This window comes from Grampus griseus (genome assembly GCF_964374135.1).
Source record: "Grampus griseus genome assembly, chromosome: 7".
Lineage (NCBI taxonomy): Eukaryota > Metazoa > Chordata > Mammalia > Artiodactyla > Delphinidae > Grampus > Grampus griseus.
The window spans coordinates 72,410,251-72,435,760 of NC_139001.1; the positions used below are offsets into that span (position 1 = coordinate 72,410,251).

Below are 25,510 nucleotides of genomic sequence, written 5' to 3' on the forward strand. Positions count from 1 at the left end.
AAAAACAAAACAAGTGTTTTTCTAGGAATCCAAATACCAGATTCTTGTTTACCTTCTTTCTAGTGTAAAGGAAAAGTACAAAGTTAGTGTATTAAGTCATTTCAAATACTCTCATTCAAATTATTAATAATTAATGCAAACTTCAAACGCAAACATGTTATTTTCTTTAAAAAAGTGAATTAGTATATTCTACATTATGATGCTCAGAAATTTGTGAGTTGTCATCATTCATTAGTAAGTAAAATTTGTCACTTGGTAAGAATACCAACTAAGGTTACATTCTAAATACGAGCAAGAAAAAGCACAAACATATCTGAGGTCAGTCAGCATATATTCGCTTTTAAAAAGACTGCAAATAATCAACACAGTAACTAATCACCAAAAGACACGATTGCTCACATCCTGTTAGCTCAGTTAATCATATGACAACTAAAGTGAATGGGCCTGAATGTGAGTGATAATTACATGTTGCTTAGTGAGGAGTGGCAAGAAAGTTAATACATTAAAGCTTCTAAGATGAATGATTATTACCAATCCCGGACAGCAACGTGACATGGGAAGAAATTAAATGAACAAATGTGGGTTTTGGCTACTGGCTCCTCACTTGCTAAAATGAAGATCACAGGTTTATACAATCTTATAAATGGGAGCTCATTCAGCCAAATCTTCCCATTTTAAAATTGATGAAACAGAGCCCCAAAGGAAATGTAGTTCATCCCCTTCAGAGAGCTACTTCCTGGTGGGGCTGAGAGGAAGCCCCCTCCATGATCTGTCATTGCACTGGACAAAGCTATTTCTCAAGGATCAATGAGACATGGTGTGAGAAACCTCGAACTGGACAGAGCCCTCCACAGACATAAGGTTAAGGAGGGAGGTTAGCTCACCAGGGGTTCATGGAAGCCCATGTAACTCTAAAGACCATATTATGATTGCTGTTGTAAAGTTCTCATCTGAGGATTTCAGCTTTTTATTCACTGGCAGATTTCTCATTCTTAGCACAGTATAAACTCCATTTCTTTATAGAGCCCAAGAGTATCTTCAACAAAAGTTGCAGGCATTGATTTTGTTAATGGTGACGTAAAGTGGGCAGGAAAATGCACCTAGTTCTTGGAAATCTTATCAGTATGAGGCATTATTTTAATATTCAGTAGAGCCCTTGATTTACTGTGAGACTCTGAAGATCGCAAACACTTGGGCGGAGGCAAGCTGAGCCCTGGATGCTCCTAAAGTTGGCTAAGCCGCCTTGGCTCACCACCACAGTGATGTGAAAAGAGACCAAAGCATTCTGCCCCGTTCAGAATGTGATATTCTCACTGTGCCAGGATCTAGCTGGAGTCTTCACTGGAATCCATATAATATGAAAACTTTCATAAACATTTACTATGATTTCACAAGAAAGGTAACCAAATGAGCTTGTTACCACGTACAACTATAAAAAGTATCCAATAAACAGCCCCCTGTTACAGGATTATTAGTGAGATGAAATGACTGTACGTGATAGACTATAATGGGAAATAAAAACTTAAGAATTATAGTGAAATAGCAATTTCTCGATATTAGAAATCTTTGTGAATAACATTATGATGGTAAATATTTTTGTTTACCTACTCATGCATTAAAACAAAAACACAACTACTGTAGATTAACATTTAAAAAATTACAAAATTACATAGCCCCTATAGATTAAGTAAAATGATTGTGCAGAAAGGCTATTATAACTTAATATCTTTTAAACTGGAAGACAAGTGATATGTTGCAATTCCACAATTACATACTAGTTTACCTACTTCAATGATATATTCCTTGTGATTTAAAACCTTTATATTTTAAGTCAGTGAAAACAAACATAAATTTATCTTCCAAATATGAATTCTTCTTATTCTCAAAACTTGTCTTGATATGCTATGATTATACTGAAATGAATATTTTCAGGCAGACATATTTTTCTGTTGTAGGAAGTAATTTATATACATCATTTAAATTATGATCACCAAATATCCAAGTGTCTGAATCTATTATAAAATATTGCTTTAGGCTTATCAATTAGCAGGTTATTAAGCCTTTGAAATCAGAAGTATAGTAAATATAATGACAAGCGCATCACTTTCTAAAATAAGAAAAAAAAAGAGAGGAATTTACAAATTAGGATCCACATTCAGACTAATTGGGCAGGTAGCTAGATGATGGAAACCAAAGCGTCCCTAGAACATTTTAAGAAACCCTTTACTTCTTTTGAAGACTGTCATATTCTAGGAAAAAAAAAATCCATAATAGGCTACGTATAATTTTTTCCCCCTGAAACATAAAGTCTAACTTCACCTGCACTGTCAGAGAAGCAGGTTTTTTAAACCAAAGGAGATCAGCGCTCCAGGGTTAAACATGGAGACAGTACTTTATGTGCTCACTTTCTTTCCTGGGCTTCCTCTTCACTCTACTGCAAACATAGATTTCTGCACAGCCGTTGTTCACATACACGGGGCGGGGCTGGGGCACAGAAATCCTCAGAACTATTTATCTCTTAAGGTTTCCTTCAGAGACAGAATGTCGTAAATGATTCCACCTCACTCTGCTGCATACTTTTCAGAGGCATGCCAGAAAATATCTAAGCCAAGGACACCCCTCTAACGGCTGAATGAAAAAGAGGCAGTTTCTCCACTAGGAATTTCCTTGAGCTCAGAATCAAGTTCAATATTAATTCTTTGTGCAAGATTCTTCAATCAGAAAATTTCAAAAAGGCTTTACCTTTCCCAGCAGCCATATGGAAAGGATATTAATCTTACTTCACAAAATATTAAAAACTTCTGTAAATAAGAAATACCAAAAACAAAGTCAAAAGACAAATTACAAAATGAGAAAAATACCTGAGAAGTGTATTACAAGGGGTTAATTTATTTCAAGTATAATAAGCATTTACAAATTAAAAAAATAGACGACCTGAACTCATGGTTTGCAGAAAAGCAATAAAATGGCTGATAAACATATGAAATCATCAACCTCAGTCATTACTCAACACAGGCCACTTGAAACAATGAGGTACAGCTTTTTAACTGCCAGACTGGCAAAGATGAAACTCTTTGACATCATGCAGTGCTAGTGAAGGTGTAGGGAACATGCGCTCAAACTACTGGTATAAATAGAAATCTATAAAACCTTCCTGGGGGCAATTTGACAGTATTTCATTAAGAAAATATACACACATATTTTGATCCAGCAATTCTACTTCAAGAAATGGATCCCATAGTTATCTTAGTAGCTATGTGCAAATATGCAGGAGGAATAATATATATTGCATCATTGTCTCTAACAGCTAAAAATGAGAAAACCTAAATGTCCATTAATAGCAAAGTGATTAAATTATAATACATCTATAAAATAGGGTCCTAGGCATCCCTTGAGAGAATGAAGTAGAACTCTGACATATTAAAAAATGAACAAGGTATAGAAGATATATATAATAGAATTCCAACAGCATTAAAAATAAAAAAGAAACACAATGTGTGCACATTTGTATGTAATGTATATACTCATACATGTAATCAAACATTCTGGAAGATACATAAACTGGTGAGTGGGACTGGGTGAGGGTAAAGAGAAGGCTGAGACTTTCACTTCTCAATTCATATTTCCCTGCATAGTTTGAATTCTTTTTACCATTATGTACATGTTACTTTTAAAATATAATTTAGAACACTAGCTAAAGATGAATTCATTTTAATCAAAAGAACAAGTCTATACATCATGTAGGGTACCCGCCGTGAAAAAACCCTGAAGGAAACAGTTGGACTACCAGTGACCTGGTTGGTGTCTTTCTGATTTAATACAAGTGGCATTTGAAGGTAGTAATTCATAAGAAATTTGTGCTTTCCCATCAGGATACTAAAAATCAAGGCAGTAAGTGAGGAAATCCATATTCTAGTCTACACTATTAGGGCATTTCTTTAAAAAACAAAATTTGAACAGACATTCTGATACCACCTTTTAACATATCTTAGGGTTTTGAGTATGGGTACGCCTAGCTAGTGAAAACTATTTCACTGTGAAAAACCTCAACAAACAGTTTAGAATTCCAACCAATTCTTCTAAAAAGTAAAAAAGTACCTCTTATATCCTAATATTGTGAGGGATGGGGGAAATGTATTCATTACAAAAGAGGTCTGGTGATATAAATGTGTGTAATTCGGTGCATTAAAAATTATAGAGTCCAGGGCTTCCCTGGTGGCGCAGTGGTTGGGAGTCTGCCTGCTGACGCAGGGGACGCGGGCTCTTGCCCCGGTCTGGGAAGATCCCACGTAACGTGGAGCGGCTGGGCCCGTGAGCCATGGCCACTGAGCCTGCGCGTCTGGAATCTGTGCTCCGCAGCGGGAGGGGCCACAGCAGTGGGAGGCCCAGGTACCGCAAAAAGAAAAAAAATTATAGAGCCTGAAAGACAAGTCAGCCTGAAGTCTGCAGTATAAATTTTAAGATAAAAATGTAAGCTTTTTTCCAAGTTACATGCTCTGTTTCAACAACGGTTACATGGAAGACTTTCCCGCTGGACTTTGTGTAGGGCTGTCCCCTTGTACTCACCTGTCAGGCTGTCTGGCCGAGGTGGAACCATCCTCTCGTAAATGTCATACTGCTGCTGTCCAAATTGTTCCATGTCATGAACAGTCCTTTGCAGTGAAGGTCCCAGATGCTGCGGTACGGCAGTCATCCCTGAGCGTTTGGGGGATAATGACCCCACCTGGCCTTGGGATGGGGAAGCTACTCGAGTCTGTGCATCCGTCAGGGTCAGTGGGGACCCCACTCTGGTGGTCGTTTGGTACTGAGGGGTTGGCCCGTTGGGACTGGAGGTCTGCCGGGAGGTGACCGACCCAATCCGACGTACAGCTGATGGGGAGGCGGGTCTCTGTGCAGAGTACGGAGAGGCTGCCCGCTGAGCAGGTAATGTGGTGGAGGAGTATGCACTGGGGTTCAGTGGTCGGGAGTCGGTCACTGATGGAGAGCCGAATCCACTACCAAGAGAAGTTCTCAGTGACCCCCTTGAAGGAGACACGCCTGTGCTGATAACATAAGAAGGAGACTGTGCTCTAGATGGAACTGAACTAACTCTTCTCATGGCCCGATTGGCTACTGATGGCTGATGAAAGGGGGAGAAAAGAGAATGGTTTATCCAGGGTTGTGTGTCCATTGTCATTACACAAAAAAATGTACATAGCTCACTATAGAATGTGAATTCACTATTTATTTTAGGCATCTAAGTTTCTTTTCCTTTTTTTGCTGTAGAGCTGTATCTTAATTTTTCCTTATTCTGTTTTTCTTGTTCTACTATTTTTTTTTTTGGTGGTGCTTTAATCTCCAACTTTCCCCTTCAGAACACTAAAACCAACCAGTAAGGAGAGATCTAAAGACATTTAATATTCTTTTTTTCTTTTGTCTTTACATTATTTTACCCTCTGCCTACACATTTTCCACAACACATACTATGCTGTATTGCAAGTGTGAAGGGTCACTGGACCAGTGTACTTATTTTGTACCCTGCGAGTCAAAGTTTGGCTAAGTTAACCCATTTGTGTAAAACAAAAACAAAACAAACAAAACAAAACTTTTCCAATATGTTAATCTAGATAAAGCTAGAGCAGTATCTATAACTGCCTTTACAACTGTCTTTATGGGTTGGCCCCATTAACAAAAGGAAGGTTCTTTCAAAGTGGAATAATTGAACGTTTGGATAGGGCCTGTGCTCTCAGCTCTCCTCTGTGAGTGCTGCATTAGTGCGTTAGCCAAATCTATCTTTTCTTTTAGCTTAAGTGTGGCTGCTAGTGATTTCAGCCATTTCTTTCTACCTCCTTTGATTTATAAGCTCTTGTCTTAAGCTGGTGGATCAAAAGAGATGCAAATACAAGTACCCTCAATCTGTTCCAGCAGGAGGTATGCTCAAAATCTCTGCTGAGTTCTGGCCAGCTACAAATGACCAGACTGGGAAATGAAGAACATCTCTGCCAGGGCTATGAATCCATAGACTTTTGCAAACACTGAGTCTCAGATCCCTTTCTTGATGCAGGACAACAATGAAGAAGAATGGTGGCTGGACTGAGGCAGTGGGTTATAAGCTCAGGACCAAGGTTTTTCTGTATCTCCTTAGTGACTACTAGAGTACAGTTGTCATCAACCCCCTTTCACTTTTAGTTGGGGCAATAAAAGAAGAAAAGGGATGAGTCACAGACTTTGTATACTCTTAGATGCCATAAGAAGAAACATGTTTTGTCTCCACGTGTCATAAGCAGTTGGCTGGCTGAAACACCTGCTCTGAGACCACTTGGGTGCTCAAACTCAACAATTCTGGGAAGGCAATAGCCATGGAAAGGAGAAGATCTGGGGAGGGAAGGTGACTGAAAATAAACAATAAGGCAAGAAAGAGGGAGTTTAAAAATTAGTAGGCAGGAGAACACACAGTGTGCCTCAGGCTGTCACAACATCATGCCGGCCTCTGCCAACGCAGGCTCGCCCTGCATTCCAATTATAACTACCGTACCTCTCCATCCCCCCGTGTGAGTGAGCGAGAGCCCCCTAATCAGCCGCTGCTTTAACCCTGTCCAGTCTGGGCGGGAACAGAAGCCTGAGGGTGACCTACATGCAGAGATGGGACCAAAACCAAAGCTGAAACCCAGGAGCTGTGCGAACAAAGAGGAGAAAGGGAAATTTCTCTGTGCAGCCTCAGGAGCAGTGGATAAAATCCCCACAATCAACTTGAGGTACCCTGCATATGTGGAATACCAGAATAGACAATGCGTAAACCCAAAATTGAGGCGGTGGACTTTGGGTGCAACTGTAGACTTGGGGTTTGCTGTCTGCGACTAACTTGTTTCTGATATTTATGTTTATCTTAGTATAGTTTTTAGTGCTTGTTATCATTCGTGGATTTGTTTATTGGTTTGGTTGCTCTCTTCGTGTTTTTCAAATTGCTTTCTTATTTTTTTAATTTGAATTATTTTCTATTATTTTATTAATTATTATTTTTCTTTATTTTTTTCTCCCTTTTCTTCTGAGCCATGTGGCTGACAGGGTCTTGGTGCTCCGGCCTGGTGTCAGGCCTGAGCCTCTGAGGTGGGAGAGCAAAGTTCATGACACTGGACCACCAGAGACCTCCTGGCCCCACATAATATCAATCGGCAACAGCTCTCCCAGATATCACAGTCTCAACGTTAAGACCCAGCTCCACCCAACGGAGAGCAAGCACCAGCGCTGGATGCCCCATGCCAAATAACTAGCAAGACAGGAACACAACCCCACCCATTAGCAGAGAGGCTTCATAAAATCATACTAAGTTCACAGACACCCCAAAACACACCACTGGACGTGGCCTGCCCACCAGAAAGACAAGATCCAGCCCCACCCACTAGAACACAGGCACCAGTCCCCTCCACCAGGAAGCCTACACAAGCCACTGAACCAACCTCAACTACTGGGGGCAGACTCCAGAAACAACAAGAACTATGAACCTGCAGCCAGCGAAAAGGTGACCCCAAACACAGTAAGTTAAGCAAAATGAGAAGACAGAGAAATATGCAGGAGATAAATGAGTAAGGTAAAAACCAAACAGACAAAATAAATGAAGAGAAAATAGGGAGTCTACCTGAAAAAGAATTCAGAGTAATGATAGTAAAGATGATCCAAAATTGTGGAAATAGAATGGAGAAAATACAAGAAACGTTTAACAAGGACCTAGAAGAACTAAAGAGCAAATAAACAATGATGAACAACACAATAAATGAAATTAAAAATTCTCTAGAAGGAATTGATAGCAGAATAACTGAGGCAGAAGAACGGATAAGTGACCTGGAAGATAAAATAGTGGAAATAACTGCTGCAGAGCAGAATAAAGAAAAAAGAATTGAGGACAGTCACAGAGATGTCTGGGACAATATTAAACACATCAACATTCTAATTATATGGGTCTCAGAAGAAGAAGAGAAAAAGAAAGGGCCTGAGAAAATATTTGAAGAGCTTATAGTTGAAAACTTCCCTAACATGGGAAAGGAAATAGTCAATCAAGTCCAGGAAGCGCAGGGAGTGCCACAAAAGACAAACCCAAGGAGAAACACACCGAGACACATAATAATCAAACTATCAAAAATTAAATGCAAAGAAAAGATATTAAAAGCAGCAGGGGAAAAGCAACAAATAACATACAAAGGAATCCCCGTAAGATTAACAGCTGATCTTTCAGTAGAAACTCTGCAAGCCAGAAGGGAGTGGCAGGACATATTGAAAGTGATGAAAGGGAAAAACCTACAACCAAGATTACTCTACCCAGCAATGAACTCATTCAGATTTGACAGAGAAATGAAAACCTTTACAGACAAGCAAAAGCTAAGAGAATTCAGCACCACCAAACCAGCTTTACAACAAATGCTAAAGGAGCTTCTCTAGACAGGAGACATAAGAGAAGGAAAAGACCTACAAGAGCAAACCCAAAACAATTTAAAAATGGTAATGGGAACATACATATTGATAATTACCTTAAATGTAAATGGATTAAATGCTCCAAACAAAAGACACAGATTGGCTGAATGGATACAAAAACAAGACCCATATATATGCTGTCTACAAGACACCCACTTCAGACCTAGGGACTCATACAGACTGAAAGTGAGGGGATGGAAAAAGATATTCCATGCAAATGGAAATCAAAAGAAAGCTGGAGTAGCAATTCTCATATCAGACAAAATAGACTTTAAAATAAAGATTATTACAAGAGACAAAGAAGGACACTACATAATGATCAAGGGATCAATCCAAGAAGAAGATATAACAATTGTAAATATTTATGCACCCAACATAGGAGCACCTCAATATATAAAGCAAATGCTAACAGCCATAAAAGGGGAAATTGACAGTAACACATTCATAGTAGGGGACTTTAACACCCCACTTTCACCAGTGGACAGAACATCCAAAATGAAATTAAATAAGGAAACACAAGCTTTAAATGACACATTAAACAAGATGGACTTAATTGATACTTATAGGACATTCCGTCCAAAAACAATAGAATACGCTTTCTTCTCAAGTGCTCATGGAACATTCTCCAGGATAGATCATATCTCGGGTCACACATCAGGCCTTGGTAAATTTAAGAAAATTGAAATCATATTAAGTATCTTTTCTGATCACAATGCTATGAGACTAGATATCAATCACAGGAAAAAAACTGTAAAAAATACAGACACATGGAGGCTAAACACTATGCTATTAAATAACCAAGAGATCACTAAAGAAATCAAAGAGGAAATCAAAAGATATCTAGAGACAAATGACAATGAAAACACGGCAACCCAAAACCTATGGGATGAAGCAAATGCATTTCTAAGAGGGAAGTTTATAGCAATACAATCCTACCTCAAGAAACAAGAAAAATCTCAAATAAACAGCTTAACCTTACACCTAAGCAATTAGAGAAAGAAGAAGAACAACAAAAAAACCCCCCCAAAGTTAGCAGAATGAAAGAGATCCTAAAGATCAGATCAAAAATAAATGAAAAAGAAATGAAGGACACAATAGCAAATATCAATAAAACTAAAAGCTGGTTCTTTGAAAAGATAGACAAAATTGATAAACCATTAGCCAGACTCATCAAGAAAAAAAGGGAGAAGTCTCAACTCAACGGAATTAGAAATGAAAAAGGAGAAGTAACAACTGACACTGCAGAAATACAAAGGATCATGAGAGATTACTATAAGCAACTATGCGCCAATAAAATGGACAACCTGGAAGAAATGGACAAATTCTTAGAAAAGCACAACCTTCCGAGACTGAACCAGGAAGAAATAGAAATATAAACAGACCCATCACAAGCACTGAAATTGAAACTGTGATTAAAAATCTTCCAACAAACAAAAGCCCAGGACCAGATGGCTTCACAGGTGAATGCTACCAAACATTTAGAGAAGAGCTAGCACCTATCCTATTCAAACTCTGCCAAAATAGCAGAGGGAGGAATACTCCCAAACTCATTTTACAAGGCCATCATCACCCTGATACCAAAACCAGACAAAGACGTCCCAAAAAAAGAAAACTACAGACCAATATCACTGATGAACCTAGATGCAAAAATCCTCAACAAAAATACTAACAAACAGAATCCAACAGCACATTAAAAGGATCATACACCATGATCAAGTGGCGTTTATCCCAGGAATGCAAGGATTCTTCAATATACGCAAATCAATCAATGTGATACACCATATTAACAAACTGCAGGATAAAAATCATATGATCATCTCAATAGACGCTGAAAAAGCTTTTGACAAAATTCAACACCCATTTATGATAAAGGCTCTCCAGAAAGTAGGCATAGAAGGAACTTACCTCAACAAATAAAGGCCATATATGACAAACCCACATCGTCCTCAGTGGTGAAAAAGCCAACATCGTCCTCAGTGGTGAAAAACTGAAACCATTTCCTCTAAAATCAGGAACAAGACAAGGATGCCACGCTCACAAATATTATTCAACATAGTTTTGGAAGTTTTAGCCACAGTAATCAGAGAAGAAAAAGAAATAAAAGGAATCCAAATCGGAAAAGAAGAAGTAAAGCTGTCACTGTTTGCAGATGACATGATACTATACACAGAGAATCCTAAAGATGCTACTAGAAAACTGCTAGAGCTAATCAATGAATGTGGTAAAGTAGCAGGATACAAAATTAATGTACAGAAATCTCATGCATTCCTATACACCAATGATGAAAAATCTGAAAGAGAAATTAAGGAAACACTCCCATTTACCTCTGCAATGAAAAGAATAAAACACCTAGGAATAAACATAAAGATTGCAGGCAATCGGCGGCGTTTGCGGAGGCTGGCGTTTAGGGTGTCTGTGCTAGTTGCTGCTTTTGGTGCAAAAAATGCCTGGTTTGGCGGCCACAAGCCCTGCCCCATCTGAGTCGCAGGAGAAGAAGCCTCTGCAGCCCTGCTGTGCCTGCCCAGAGACCAAGAAGGTGTGCGATGCGTGATTGAGAAAGGACAAGAGAACTGTGGACACCTAATTGAGGCCCACAAGGAATGCAAAAGTTTTCTGTATGCAGAAAACTATAAGACACTGATGAAAGAAATTAAGGATGATACAAACAGATGGAGAGATATACCATGTTCTTGGATTGGAAGAATCAACATTATGAAAATGACTATACTCCCCAAGGCAATCTACAGATTCAACGTGATCCCTATCAAACTACCAATGGCATTTTTCACAGAACTAGAACAAAAAATTCACAATTTGTATGGAAACACAAAAGACCCCAAGTAGCCAAAGCACTCTTGAGAAAGAAAAACGGAGCTAGAGGAATCAGGCTCCCTGACTTCAGTCTATAATACAGAGCAACAGTAACCAAGACAGTATGGTACTGGCCCCAAAACAGAAAATATAGATCAATGGAACAGGATAGAAAGCCCAGAGATAAACCCATGCACATATGGTCACCTTATCTTTGATAAAGGAGGCAAGAATATACAATGCAGAAAATACAGCCTCTTCAATAAGTGGTGCTGGGAAAACTGGACAGCTACATGTAAAAGAATGAAATTAGCACCCTCCCTAACACCGTATACAAAAATAAACTCAAAATGGATTAAAGACCTAAATGTAAGGCCAGACATTATAAAACTCTTAGAGGAAAACATAGGCAGCAGACTCTTTGACATAAATCACAGCAAGATCCTTTTTGACCCACCTCCTAGAGAAATGGAAATAAAAACAAAAATAAACAAATGGGACCTAATGAAACTTCACAGCTTTTGCACAGCAAAGGAAACCATAAACAAGACAAAAAGACAACCCTCAGAATGGTAGAAAATATTTGCAAATAAAGCAACTGACAAAGGATTGATCACCAAAATATATAAGCAGCTCATGCAGCTCAATATCAAAAATACAAACAACCCAATCCAAAAATGGGCAGAAGACCTAAATAGACATTTCTCCAAAGAAGATATACAGATAGCCAACAAACACATGAAAGGATGCTCAATATCACTAATCATTAGAGAAATGCAAATCAAAACTACAATGAAGTATCACCTCACATCGGTCAGAATGGCCATCATCAAAAATCTATAAGCAATAAATGCTGGAGAGGGTGTGGAGAAAAGGGAACCCTCCTGCACTGTTGGTGGGAATGTAAATTGATACAGCCACTATGGAGAACAGTATGGAAGTTCCTTAAAAAACTAAAAATAGAACTACCATACCATACCATATACCAGCAATCCCACTACTGGGCATGTACCCTGAGAAAACCATAATTCAAAAAGAGACATGTACCACAATGTTCATTGCAGCACTATTTACAATGGCCAGGACATGGAAGCAACCTAATTGTCCATTGACAGATGAATGGATAAAGAAGATGTGGCACATACATACATGGGAATATTACTCATCCATATAAAGAAATGAAATTGCGTTACTTGTAGTGAGATGGAGGGACCTAGAGTCTGTCATAGAGAGTGAAGTAAGTCAGAAAGAGAAAAACAAATACTGTATGCTAACACATATACATGGAATCTAAAAAAAAAAAAAAAAAAAAAAGGTTCTAATGAACCTAGGGGCAGGACAGGAATAAAGACACAGAAGTAGAGAATGGACTTGAGGACACAGTGAGGGGGAAGGGTAAGCTGGGATGAAGTGAGAGAGTAGCATTGACATATATACACTATCAAATGTAAAACAGATAGCTAATAGGAAGCAGCCACGTTGCACAGGGAGATCAACTTGGTGCTTTGTGACCACCTGGAAGGGTGAAACAGGGAGGGTGGGAGGGAGATGCAAGAGGGAGGGGATATGGGGATATACGTATACATATAGCTGATTCACTTTGTTATACAGCAGAGACTAACACAACATTGTGAAGCAATTATACTCCAAAAAAGATGTTAAAAAACACAACAAAACAAAAAAATTAGTAGGCAGTTGGAAAATTAAAATCTGTACTTGGGGTTTACTAATAGTGCTAAAGATAATTTAAAAAATCCCACACATAAGCTGTTTACTATCAAAATGGGATGACACTTGGCCCAGATATCTAGAAATTGTGTTCCCCAGAATACATGCAAGTTCAGTTTTAAAGATGGTCTTGCAATCTCCAGGAACAAACTTAACTTACCGTAAGTTAAAAAATAAATTAATTAATTAAAAAGGTCTCATAGCCACTCTTAGGGGCAAAATAGACAATCTGTGTAATTAATTATTATTCGTAAGTGTGACTTCAGACCTGCCAACATAGAAATTCACCTAAGCAGATGAACTCCTGTAAGCATTTAGTCCAAAGTTTCCCAGAGTGTTTCATCAGAGCATCCCTAACAGCAGAGGAGTAAATGTACCATCTGAGGAATGGAGCTGGTGGAGAGGGGTCTGCAGCTGGAAGTAGTTTGCTATGGGCACAAGATTTCCTGTCTTACCTTAAAATTCATGCACCATATTTGTGTTTGTTTTAATACAGAAATGTTTCTTTTCTTTCTTTCTTTTTTTTTTTTTGTGGTACGCAGGCCTCTCACTGTTGTGGCCTCTCCCGTTGCGTACCACAGGCTCCGGACGCGCAGGCCCAGCGGCCATGGCTCACGGGCCTAGCTGCTCCGCGGCATGTGGGATCCTCCCGGACAAGGGCACGAACCCGTGTTCCCTGCATGAGCAGGCGGACTCTCAACCACTGCGCCACCAGGGAAGCCCCAGAAATGTCTCTTAATACTTAAAAGTTTCCCTTAAATTGCTGAGCCAAAGTCGTTTTGTGTTTCTCCTTTGGCATTGCCCGCTGCTGTGTGTACCTTCAGGGCTTCCTGTATCGCATTAAGAGAAGCTTAGGGTTCGCCTGACTTCTTTGATCATCTTGCCATTTTTCAGCTCCAGAGAAATCACGGGGGTACTTGGACAGAGAGATCCTCACTACTTATTGCCACTCGGGACTCCTATTACTTTTATTAATTCTGGCATATGATGGTGGACTGAGGTGAATAAAGTGGCAGTGAGTGAGGAGTTAAGGAGTTTTTATAAATACATATGCATTATTATTTTTGACTATCAAGTAAGAAAACCTTAACAGAATAGTTATGCTTCTATATAGTAGCTCCCTATAGGCAGGAATAACTATATTCTAGCAAAGCAAAAGAATACGTTTTCAGAGAACAATTCCAATGATGAAGGCAAAAACTTTGGTTAGAATGGGCCAGGCCCATTTTGTGCAGGTGTGGGAATAGTGCTTTGCCCTCTAGAACTCTTTACAGCATATTTTAGCTCTAGTATTTTTAGGAACTCATAACCCCTCAGGGACTAGAACATTCCACCCAATCCTCTCACACTCTCCGTGGACTATTCCCCTCATGCCAAACTTGCTGCTTACAGAAAAATTACTCTCCAACGTCTAGAATTTATCAGAATTCATTAATAGGAACTAATGCAGTTTTAGATTTCAAGCGTAAAATTTCATTAACATCATGGACTCATAGTGTAAAATGAGTCCATTTTTAAAAAAAGGATCGAGATGTATTTGGCTTACCTGAACCAGTGTTTGTCCTTCAGCTCTTGAATTCCTCACCAGGTGGTTATTAGTTGATCCTATGAATGAATGTTGTGGCCTATTATCTGCCTTACTCAAGTTCTGGCTGTTGTGGAAACTCCCTGCTTCCTGGTATCCACTGTCGGAATAAGAATTCATTTGTGTTGAACTTCTTGAGTTACCCAATGATCCTGAAGGAATGAAACCAGCAGAATATATCTTCATTTTACACTTCTGATGCTCATTTTCAAAATGGAAGTATTAAAAGCAAATCTAATACTTAGAAGATAATACAACAGACCCTCACTTTCATGGAGAGACGTCTGTTCTGGTGAGTAGAGGGTTCCTTGCTCTGGCTCTGTCCTGATGAGATAGTTATTGGGATGGACAGCGTCCGAAGCTCTAGGTTTGTTTACACCAGTATTTGGCACATCTGGAAGAAGATAAGTTTAATCAGCTAAACTCAACGAAAATAATACATAAAAACTTGCTAAAAAAAGGGTTCAGGTATTTGTCAGTAATGTCTTATAATCTTAATACAAGACTATTAACTCAAGACTTCATACAAGTTAATACAAGACTATTTTCACCTTAAACTGCACATTTTGACTCTTTTCTATATGAAAGTGTTCCATATACTCAGTTTATTAATATATTTTGCTAAATTTCATGAATGTTTCTCATCCTGATTACCAGCCACAAATTAACTTACATACTACATTAAATTAAAATCTGAAAACTGACCTTGTTACCCCTTGGAAAACTCACCTCTCAGGGTGAGTTCCTCCAAGAGGATTAACAGATGGAGTGAGAAGGGTGACTATGTAAAAAAAGATCCTCCATATCTCAAACTGTTGAAATGAAAACTTGCATGATATTCACATTATTGAGCTTGGTGATGAAACCTCTGAAGGTAAGGCTAGCTTTTTATGTCACATTTCATATCATCTAAAATCAAAGGAACTCTGTGCAGAGTTTTCAGAATTGCCAACAATGGAAATTTAAATTTCTTATCCATTTGCTTATTTTATTCTTATAGTCTTTACAAAATGAATATAGACAAATCTAACCTCATTATTGTTTTCTTTACTCAAATCTGTCTCGCCCATTATCTTGTTTTATTTTCAACTGTATCATTTTGCCATCTTGAACTTAAAAAACAAAACAAAACAACTTATCTTCTTCCCGATTCCAACCTCTTTTTTATGCTGCAAATTTAGGTGGTGTAGCTTTTACTGCCTTTTCCCAGTTCTAATCAAATATGTTCTCTTTCCTCTAGGTTCTTCAAAATATATTTGCCCATATTCTGATTATATTCATGACAAGTCTTTCTTTCCTCAAGTTTAACCCTCATGTTGCTAACAAACATTTTTTTTCAGGCATGCCACTTCACTCTCACTTTACAGATTTAAATCGAATCGGTATCACATTCTGAGTTTAACACACAATCCTAAGGATTGAAATTAGTCTTTCCTTTTTGACTTTCTTTCTTTAACTATTTATTAAGGCCCTACTATATGCCAGGCTCTAAGCATGCAGCTGAGAAAAGATACAGTGTTTGTGTGTCACCGTGCATGCACATGTTTGTGTTACTGTCGGGGGAAAGGAGCTTAGGAAAAATTTCCTAAAGGAAGTAATATCTAAGCAGTATCCACTTACCACAGGAGGCCAGTTTGCCCTTTCTTTATAGCACTTATCACCATCTCTCTCCACTAGACTATAAGCTCAAAGCAGGCAGGGACTTTTGTCTGCTTTGTTTACTGTTGTATCCTCAGTGCCTAGGATAGGTGCATAGCACTCAGTAGGTGCTCAGTAAATATTTATTGAACAAACAAATTCCCAGTAAGAATAGCAGCTTCTCTTTATTGAGCACTGATTCATGCCTGGCATTGTGCTGTGGGCTTTACTTTATTGTGTTCAATAAGGTTTGTCTATGAAAAGCAAAGTAAAACTTTTAGGCATTGCTGATCAAGCTAGTTTGGAAAGTGAATATAGGGTTTACAGGAAAACTGGGATGCCACAATTCTAAACCTTTAACTTGATGTCAGATTCAAGCCAAGGTTTTGTTTCCTAGCCTCCAGAAAGATTTGCTGACATTCTTAATATAGGTTTTTGATGAACCTGTCTCTAGGTTTATCATTTGACATTACACTTCTAGGTAGCAGAACTCTGTGATAGTTCTGAATTCTTTTTTTGTTTTTTGCGGTACGCGGGCCTCTCACTGTTGTGGCCTCTCCCGTTGCGGAGCACAGGCTCCGGCCGCGCAGGCTCAGCGGCCATGGCCCACGGGCCCAGCCGCTCCGTGGCATGTGGGATCTTCCCGGACCGGGGCACGAACCCATGTCCCCTGCATCGGCAGGCAGACTCTCAACCACTGCGCCACCAGGGAAGCCCTGAATTCTTAAGTTTGGAATTTCAATACAGATTTCAGATTGTATGTGGATTCCCTGGTACACACGGAAACATGATCTAAGTCTGTATCAGGCTGATAACAGTGGAGAGTAATCTGCTTCATTTGTAAGTCTTCTGTCTTTCCACAGTTCTAAACACTCTTACACAGCAATTCTTGAAGGAGTTTTATTAGGGACTAAGTAAAATACATAGTTTGCTAGGTTATAAGAGTTTTACAGGGAATGGAATGCCTCAGAGAAGCTAAACAAGAGAGGACCTGAGATCAGAGCTAGGTAGTAATCCACCTTTATTTCATCCAGGAACGGAACACTGGAAAATCACAAAGGAAATGGCAACAGACTATAGACATGGAAGCACCAATCTGGCAGTTTCAAGCACTGGCATAATGGAAAAGTGTGCCACTTTTAAAAAGAAAAAGACGTTTAGATAGCTCCTAGCTTCAGCTTTAGTACAAGATAAAACCTGGGATACCATTACATCAAAGCTCTTGGCTTGGAAACACTAGGTGGCATGCAGTGTCAGAATCTGAAAAATTATCACCATGGAAACCAAAACCATTAGAGTTCTGTGTATGTCTCTCTCTTTTTAACCATTAGGAGATATTATTTAAATAAGAAAAGAAAAAGAGACACGCTAAAAATCTGTACTTCAGCAATTTTGTCTCTTTATCCAATGGAACATTTTCTCACAAACCAGGTGACAAGCAATTGTGCTCATTTACACTCTTTTCTAAGAGAAGCTATTTAAAATAATCTTGATGGGATCAAGATGGCAGAGTAGGAGGATCCTGAGCTCACTTCCTCCTACAGATACACAAAACTGCAACTACGGATAGAACAACCATGTCTGAGAATGGCCTGAAGACTAGCAGAACAGATTTTCTACAACTGAGGATATAAAGAAAAGTCCACATTGAGATGGGTAGGAGGGGGAGATACACGGTCTAGTCAGAACGCACACACTTAGTGCAGCAACCCACAAACGGGAGAGATATTACAACCGTGGAGGACCCCTGAGGAGCGAGGGACCCAAGTCCCACGTCACGCTCCCCAGACCAGGGGAGCTGCACAAGGAAGACAAGCCCCCATAACGTCTGGCTTTGAAAACCAGCAAGGCTTAAGTCTGGAAGAGCCAGAGGGCTGTGGGAAACCAAGACTGCCCATAAAGAGCTCACACACAAACTCACCTGTTCCAGGTACCAGGGCAGAAGCAACAGCCTGAAAAGCATCGAGGTCATATGAGAAGGAGATTCACTGACTATTTGGGGGTATGTGCCAGACGGCAGGTATCTGGTGGAACTTCCTTTGGGAATGGAAACACTGTCAGATGCCATTATGTTTCTTTTCACTTTCCTTCCCCCTGGCTGACCTGTTGCTGGCAGCTGCCATTTCTGTTTCTCTTTTCTCAACCTAACTAACACTGTGCACCCTCCCCAGGTGTTCCCGAGGACCAGCCCTGCACAACCCACCTGCCCCAGCGGGCCCCTTTAAAGTGGTTCTCACTCTGCCCCAGCCAGTGGGTAGTCCCAGCCAGCACTGGCACCCCTCCAAAGTGGCTCTCACTCCAGGGAGCTAGCTCAGCATATCAGCATGTCTGCAACAGTTCCGGCTGGCCTTGCAGCCAGTTGAGCTGGGGACCAGCCCCACACATCAGTGTGCCTGCAGCAGTTGAGGAAAAACCTATCAGCTGGCTGGACCAAGGGGGTGAGCCCAGCCTACCAGAGTGCCTGTAGCAATAGTGGTCTAACCACAACAAGAGGGCACACACAGGGGTAGCCCTGGATATCCTGGCTCTTGTGACCAGGAGGAATTGTGATACTGTACCTCACAGGGGACTTTCTACATAAGACCACCTTTTCAGGACCAGGAGAAATAGATGATATGCCTAATGCATAGAAACAAACACAGAGAGTTAGACAAATGAGAAGACAAAGGAACAGCTTCCAAATGAAAAAAACAAGACAGAAACTCAGAAAAAGAACTAAACAAAATGGAGATAAACAATTTACCAGGTAGAGTTCAAAATAATGGTCATAAAGATGCTCACCAAACTAGGATGAAGAATGGATGAACTCAGGGAGAACTTCAAAAAAGAGAGGGAAAATATAAAAAAAAACTAATCAGAATTGAAGAATAAAATAACTGAAGTAAAAAACACACTAGAGGAAATCAACAGCAGATTAGAGGATGCAGAATAACATATCAGTGATATGGAAGACAGGATGGTGAAAATCACTTAGTAAGAAGAGCAAAAAGGAAAAAGAATTTAAAAAATGAGGATAGTTTAAGGGACTACTGCAACAACATCAACTATCTAACATTCACATTACAGGGTCTGTAGAAGGAGAAGAGAGAGAGAAAAGGACAGAAAATCCATCTGAAGAAACAATGGCTGAAACTCCCCTAACCTGGGGAAGAAAACAGATATCCAGGTGCAGGAAGCACCAAGTCCCAAATAAGATGAACTCAAAGAGATACACACCAAGACATAATTAAATGGCAATAGTTAAAGATAAAGAGAGAAAAACAAAAAGTCACATACAAGGGTTAATATGCCATAAGGCAATTGGCTGATTTTTCAGCAGAAACTTTACAGGCCATAAAGGAGTGGCATGATATAGTCAAAGTAACAAAAGGAAAAACTTACAACCAAGAATACCCTACCCAGCAAGATTATCATTCAGAATTGAGAGATAAAGAGTTTTCCAAACAAGTAAAAGCTAAAGAAGTTCATCATCGCTAAACTGGTCTTAAAAAAATGTTAAAAGGACTTTTTTAAATGGAAAAGAAAAGGCTATAACTAGAAACAAACAAACAAATGAACAAGATGAAAGAAAAAAATAGCACGGGTAAAGGGAAACATTTAGTAAAAGTAGTGGATCGACCACCTAAAAGGTCAGTATGAAGGTTAAAGGACAAAAGTAGTAAAATCATCTATATCTAAAAGAATGAGTTAAGTGATACACAAAATAAAAATAAAATATGACCTCAAAAACATAAAATGTTCAGGGAGGGGAGTAAAAAAAGTAGTGCTTTTAGAAAGTGCACAAACTTAAGTGACCATCAACTTAAAATAGACTGCTATATTCATAGGCTGTTATATATAAAACTCATGGGAACCACAAACCGAAAACCTGTAACAGATACACAAAAAATAAAGAGAAAGAAATATAAACATTACACTAAAGAAAGCCATCAAATCACAAGGGAAGAGAACAAGAGAAGAAGGAAGGAACATAGAAGAAGTATAAAAACAGCCAGAAAACAATTAACAAAATGGCCATGGGGTTTCCCTGGTGGCGCAGTGGTTGAGAGTCCACCTGCCAATGCAGGGGACAGGGGTTCGTGCCCCGGTCCGGGAGGATCCCACATGCCGCGGAGCGGCTGGGCCCCTGAGCCATGGTCCCTGAGCCTGCGCATCTGGAGCCACCGCTCCGCAGCGGGAGAGGCCACAACGGTGAGAGGCCCGCAAACCGCAAAAAAAAAAAAAAAAAAAAGGCCATAAGTATGTTCCTATCAATAATTACTTTTAATGGAAGTAGACAACATGCTCCAGTCAAAAGACATAGGGTGGCGCAGAATGGATTAAAAAAACAAGACCCATATATATGCTGCCTACAAGAGACTCACTTCAGATCCAAACACACAAATGAAGGGATGGAAAAAGATGTTCCATGCAAACAGAAATGAAAAGAAAGCTGGGGTAGCAATACTTCTATCAGGCAAAATAAAATTTAAAATACAGACTGTGACAAGAGACAAAGAAGGGCATTACATAATGATAATGGGATCAATCCAACAAAAGGACATAACTTGTAAACAGCTATGCACCCAACACAGGAGCACCTAAATACATAAAGAGAAATACTGACAGCAATACGATAATAGGGGACTTTAACACCCCACTTACATCAATGGACAGATCAACCAGACAGTCAATAAGGGAACATTGACTTTAAACAACACATCAGACCAAATAGACTTAATGTATGTGTGTATATATATATATATATATATATATATATATATATATATATATATACACACACACACACACACACACACACAATACACATTCTTTTCTAAGGCACATGGAACATTCTCCAGGATGGATCACATGTTAGGCCACAAAACAAGTCTCGATAAATTTATGAAGACTGAAATCACATCAAGTGTGTTTTCTGACCATAATAGTATGGAACTAGAAATCAATAACGAGAAGAAAACTGGCAAAACCACAAACACCTGAAGGCTAAACAACATGCAACTAAACAACCAATGGGTCAATGAAGGAATCAAAGAAGAAATAAAAAAATACTTTGAGACAAAGTGGAAACACAATATTTCAAAATCTACGGGACTAAGCAAAATCAGTTTTAAGAGGAAAGTTTATAGTGATACAGGACTACCTCAGGAAACAAGAAAATTCTGAAATAAATAATCTAACCTTACACCTAAAGGAACTGGAAAAAGAACAAAGCCCAAAGTTAGCAGAAAGAAGGAAGTAATAAAGATTGGAGCAGAAATAACTAAAATAGAGACTAAAAAAACAATAGAAAAGATCAATGAAACTAAAAGCTGGTTCTCTGAAAAGATAAAATTGATAAACCTTTGGCTACACTCATCAAGAAAAACAGAGAGGGGACTCAAATAAATAAAATCAGAAATGAAGCAGGAGAAGTTACAACTGACACCACACAGAGGATTGTAAGAGATTACTTCAAACAATTACACGCCAACAAATCAGATAACCTAGAAGAAATGGATCAATTCCTAGAAACACAAAATCTTTCAAGACTGAATCAGGAAGAAACAGAAAATCTGAGCAGACTGATTGCTAGTAATGAAATTAAATCAGTAATAAAAAAAAACTCCCAACAGACAAAAGCCCAGGCCCAGACTGGTTTCACAGGTGAATTCTACCAAACAAACAAACAAACAAAAGAAAAGTTAAGACCTATCCTTCTCAAACAAATCCAAAAAACCCCATGCTTATATGGTCAATTAATTTACTACAAAGAAGCCAAGAATATGCAATGGGGAAAGGCAGTCACTTCAATAAATGGTGTTAGGAAAACTGGATAACTACATGCAAAAGAATGAAACTGGGTCACTTTTTTTTTTTTTTTTTTTACAACACATACAAAAATAAAATCAAAATGGATTAAAGACTCAAATGTAAGATCTGAAACCATAAAACCCTAGAACAAGACATAGGCAGTACACTCTTTGACACCAGTCTTAGCAATATTTTTTTGGCTCTGTCTCCCCAGGCAAGGACAACAAAAGCAAAAATAAACAAACGAGACTACCTCAAACTAAACAGCTTTCGTACACCAACAAAACAAAAAGGTACCCCACTGACTGGGAGAAGATATTTGCAAATGATATATACGTTAAGGGGTTAATATTCAAAATACATAAAGAACTCATACAAATTAACATCAAAAAACCCAAAAAACAAGAAATAATTCAATTAAAAAATGGGCAGAGGACTTGAATAGACTTTTTTTTAAAAACATCTTTATTGGGGTATAATTGCTTTACAATGGTGTGTTAGTTTCTGCTTTATAACAAAGTGAATCAGTTATACATATACATATGTCCCCCCATCTCTTCCCTCTTGCGTCTCCCTCCCTCCCACTTGAATAGACATTTTTATAAGGAAGACATACAGATGATCAACAGATACATGAAAAGATGCTCAACATCACTAATCATACGGAAATATAAATCAAAACCACATGCGCTATCACCTCACAGCTGTCAGAATGGTTATTATCAAAAAGACAAAAATCAAGTGTTGGTGATGATGTGGAGAAAAGAAAACCCTTGGGTACTGTTGGTGGGATTGTAAATTGGTGCAGCCATGATGGAAAAGAGTATGGAGGCTCCTCAAAATATTAAAAATAGAGCTACCATATGATCCAGCAATTTCACTTCTGGATATTTATCTGAAGAAAATAAAAGCATTAATTTGAGAAGATATATGCACTCATACGTTCACTACACCATCACTTACAATAGCCAAATACGGAAGCAGCCTAAGTGTCCATCAATGGATGAATGGGTAAAGGTGTGGTATTCCCTTGTGTGAATATTACTCGGCCATAAAAAAGAATGAGATTTTGCCATTTGCCACAAAACGGACAGACCTAGAGGGTATCATGCTAAGTGAAGTAAGTCAGACAATGACAAATACCACATGATTTCATTTATATGTGGAAGTTAAAAACCAAAACAGAAACAGACTCATAGACACAGGGAAAGAAATTAGCTCTCAAGGAATGGGTGTGGGGGGATGGTTGGCAAAACTGGTGAAGGGGCTTAAGAGGTACAGACTTCCAGTTATAAAATAAATAAGTCACGGGGACATAATGTGCAGCACAGATGAACCTAGGGGCAGGGCAGGAATAAAGATGCAGATGTAGAGGACGGCCTTGAGGACATGGGGCGGGGGAGGGGTAAGCTGGGATGAAGTGAGAGAGTGGCATGGACATATATACACTGCCAACTGTAAAACAGATAGCTAGTGGGAAGCAGCCCCATAGCACAGGGAGATCAGCTCGGTGCTTTGCGATGACCTAGAGGGGTGGGATAGGGAGGGTGGGAGGGAGATGCAAGAGGGAGGGGATATGGGGATACATGTATGCATATGGCTGATTCACTTTGTTGTACAACAGAAACTAACACAGTATTATGAAGCAATTATACTCCAATAAAGATGTAGTAAATAGAAAAAGAGAATATATATAATCAACAATATCCCAATAACTCTGTACAGTGACAAATAGTTACTAGACTTATTATGATCAATTTGTAATGTATATAAATGTCAAATCACAATGTTGTACACCCAAAACTAATATTGTATATCAACTATGCTTTAATTAAAAAATAAATAAATAATCTTACACAGATCAAGTACAAATTATAAGATACATTATTCCATACCGGTCACCCTAACAGTAAAACTTAACAGAATTAGAATCTCAATGCAAACACAAATGAAATCAACAAAATTACCCCCAAGTAATATGATCATCTGCCCTCTAAATGTTAGTATCTGTTTCTTATACTTTTATTTTTTATTTATTTACTTTTTGGCTGTGCCGTGTGGCCTGCAGTATCTCCGTTCCCTGAACCCATGCCCCTGCAGTGGAAGCACAGAGTCTTAACCACTGGACCATCAGGGAAGCCTATGTTTCTTATAGTTTTAAATGCAATGCCTCAGAAAACAGAATATAGAAAAGGACACAGAGATGTTAACTAGAACACTAAAATATTAAATCCCCATGTACCCCAAATCTAATTTGAAGACCTAAATAACTGGGTTTAGAGTACAGGGTACCTATTTTGTGCTTTATATTTCAGTAAATATAAAAGTTACAGTTTTACAAAGTTGGTTAAAGAGGTTTATTTAATATGAACTGTAAAACAACCAAATTCTATACTGTGAATAAGGTCTTCAGTCATTTTTCTACTTCTATAGTAGAGTCCAATGATAATGTATACCTACAAAGACAAAAAGATACTGAAATCTCTTCTGAATCACTAAAAGGAAATTAAATTGTTTTCAAGATAGTTTTTGTTATTATTTACTGTTTCTTTGAAAACTTGTAATTCACAAATCGTATACACCCCCATAAATGTATGTACGTACAGCTACTATACCTCAGATATACAAACGGGTCATTTCCTAATTACTGAATAAAGTAAACCTTATTGTAGTATGGTGTGTCACAATTACTAATTATGCATTATTTATGCAATCTTTCAAATAAATGTCTTTTAAAAACATCTGCTTTGTGGAATGGAAGCAGATACTAGTCAAATTTACCAGAGAAACCCACAGAGACTTACAGGATGGGGTTCATCATTTTATGATCAATGCTGTAAACTACAATTAAACAGTTGGTATGCTGTTTAGCACAATCAGAACATGAAATTGAGAGATTTTTAAGAGTAAAAATGGCAAACAGAATATGAATGCTACTTCTTTAATCTGTGTACTGAAGAACATGTGTTACCTTTTTGAAAAAATCACAAACATGTTTTCTGGGACACCAGAAATATACTATGGGAGATTTTCAAACATCAAATTAGCATCTTCCAAGAAAATGAATGTCTACAAATATAGAACTTGAATAAGCTTCAAGGTGGAATGAAATAATCTCCATCTGTGATTAAGACGGGGAGATTTGTGGAAGCATGGTCCTTCTTGTCTGCTACATTTCATCTGAGTGCCTGAATATTACCCAAAAAAGGGCAATTAATTAGAAAAATTAGAAGGCTGCAGCTAAGAAAAGTAAGGGACAATAATGTTGTAGGGCTATGAAAATCTGTTACATTACCCATCCCATTAAGCTCACAGTAAAAGATGAAATACAAAGTGAATTATTTTATCTTTTCTGTGATGTACCTCCCAAATACATACCAAGTACACATAAAAATATGCTCAGTGAAAGGTCTAAGGCTTGTTTAAAGAACTTGAAATTCTTAAAATGACTCCGCTTTGTTAATCTGTGTGTCTGTTTATGTTATGTGAAATGACAGAGGTCTACACTGT

General features: G+C 38.6%; 1 protein-coding gene across 8 annotated transcripts in view; it reads right to left on the reverse strand.

Moving 5' to 3' along the window:
- The window catches only part of PKP4 (plakophilin 4), a 251,832-nt gene that overhangs the window by 50,003 nt on the left and 176,319 nt on the right, over window positions 1-25,510 (reverse strand). For 6 of the 8 annotated variants that reach the window (XM_082657876.1, XM_082657874.1, XM_082657877.1 and 3 more), the window contains 3 exons: window positions 14,832-14,963; window positions 14,531-14,721; window positions 4,567-5,119 (listed from right to left, as the gene is read on the reverse strand). In XM_082657876.1, coding sequence (XP_082514002.1) covers window positions 4,567-5,119; window positions 14,531-14,721; window positions 14,832-14,963 — 876 coding nt within the window. The remainder of the gene's footprint in view (window positions 1-4,566; window positions 5,120-14,530; window positions 14,722-14,831; window positions 14,964-25,510) is intronic. The other 2 variants (XM_082657879.1, XM_082657875.1) reach the window with 1 other exon arrangement.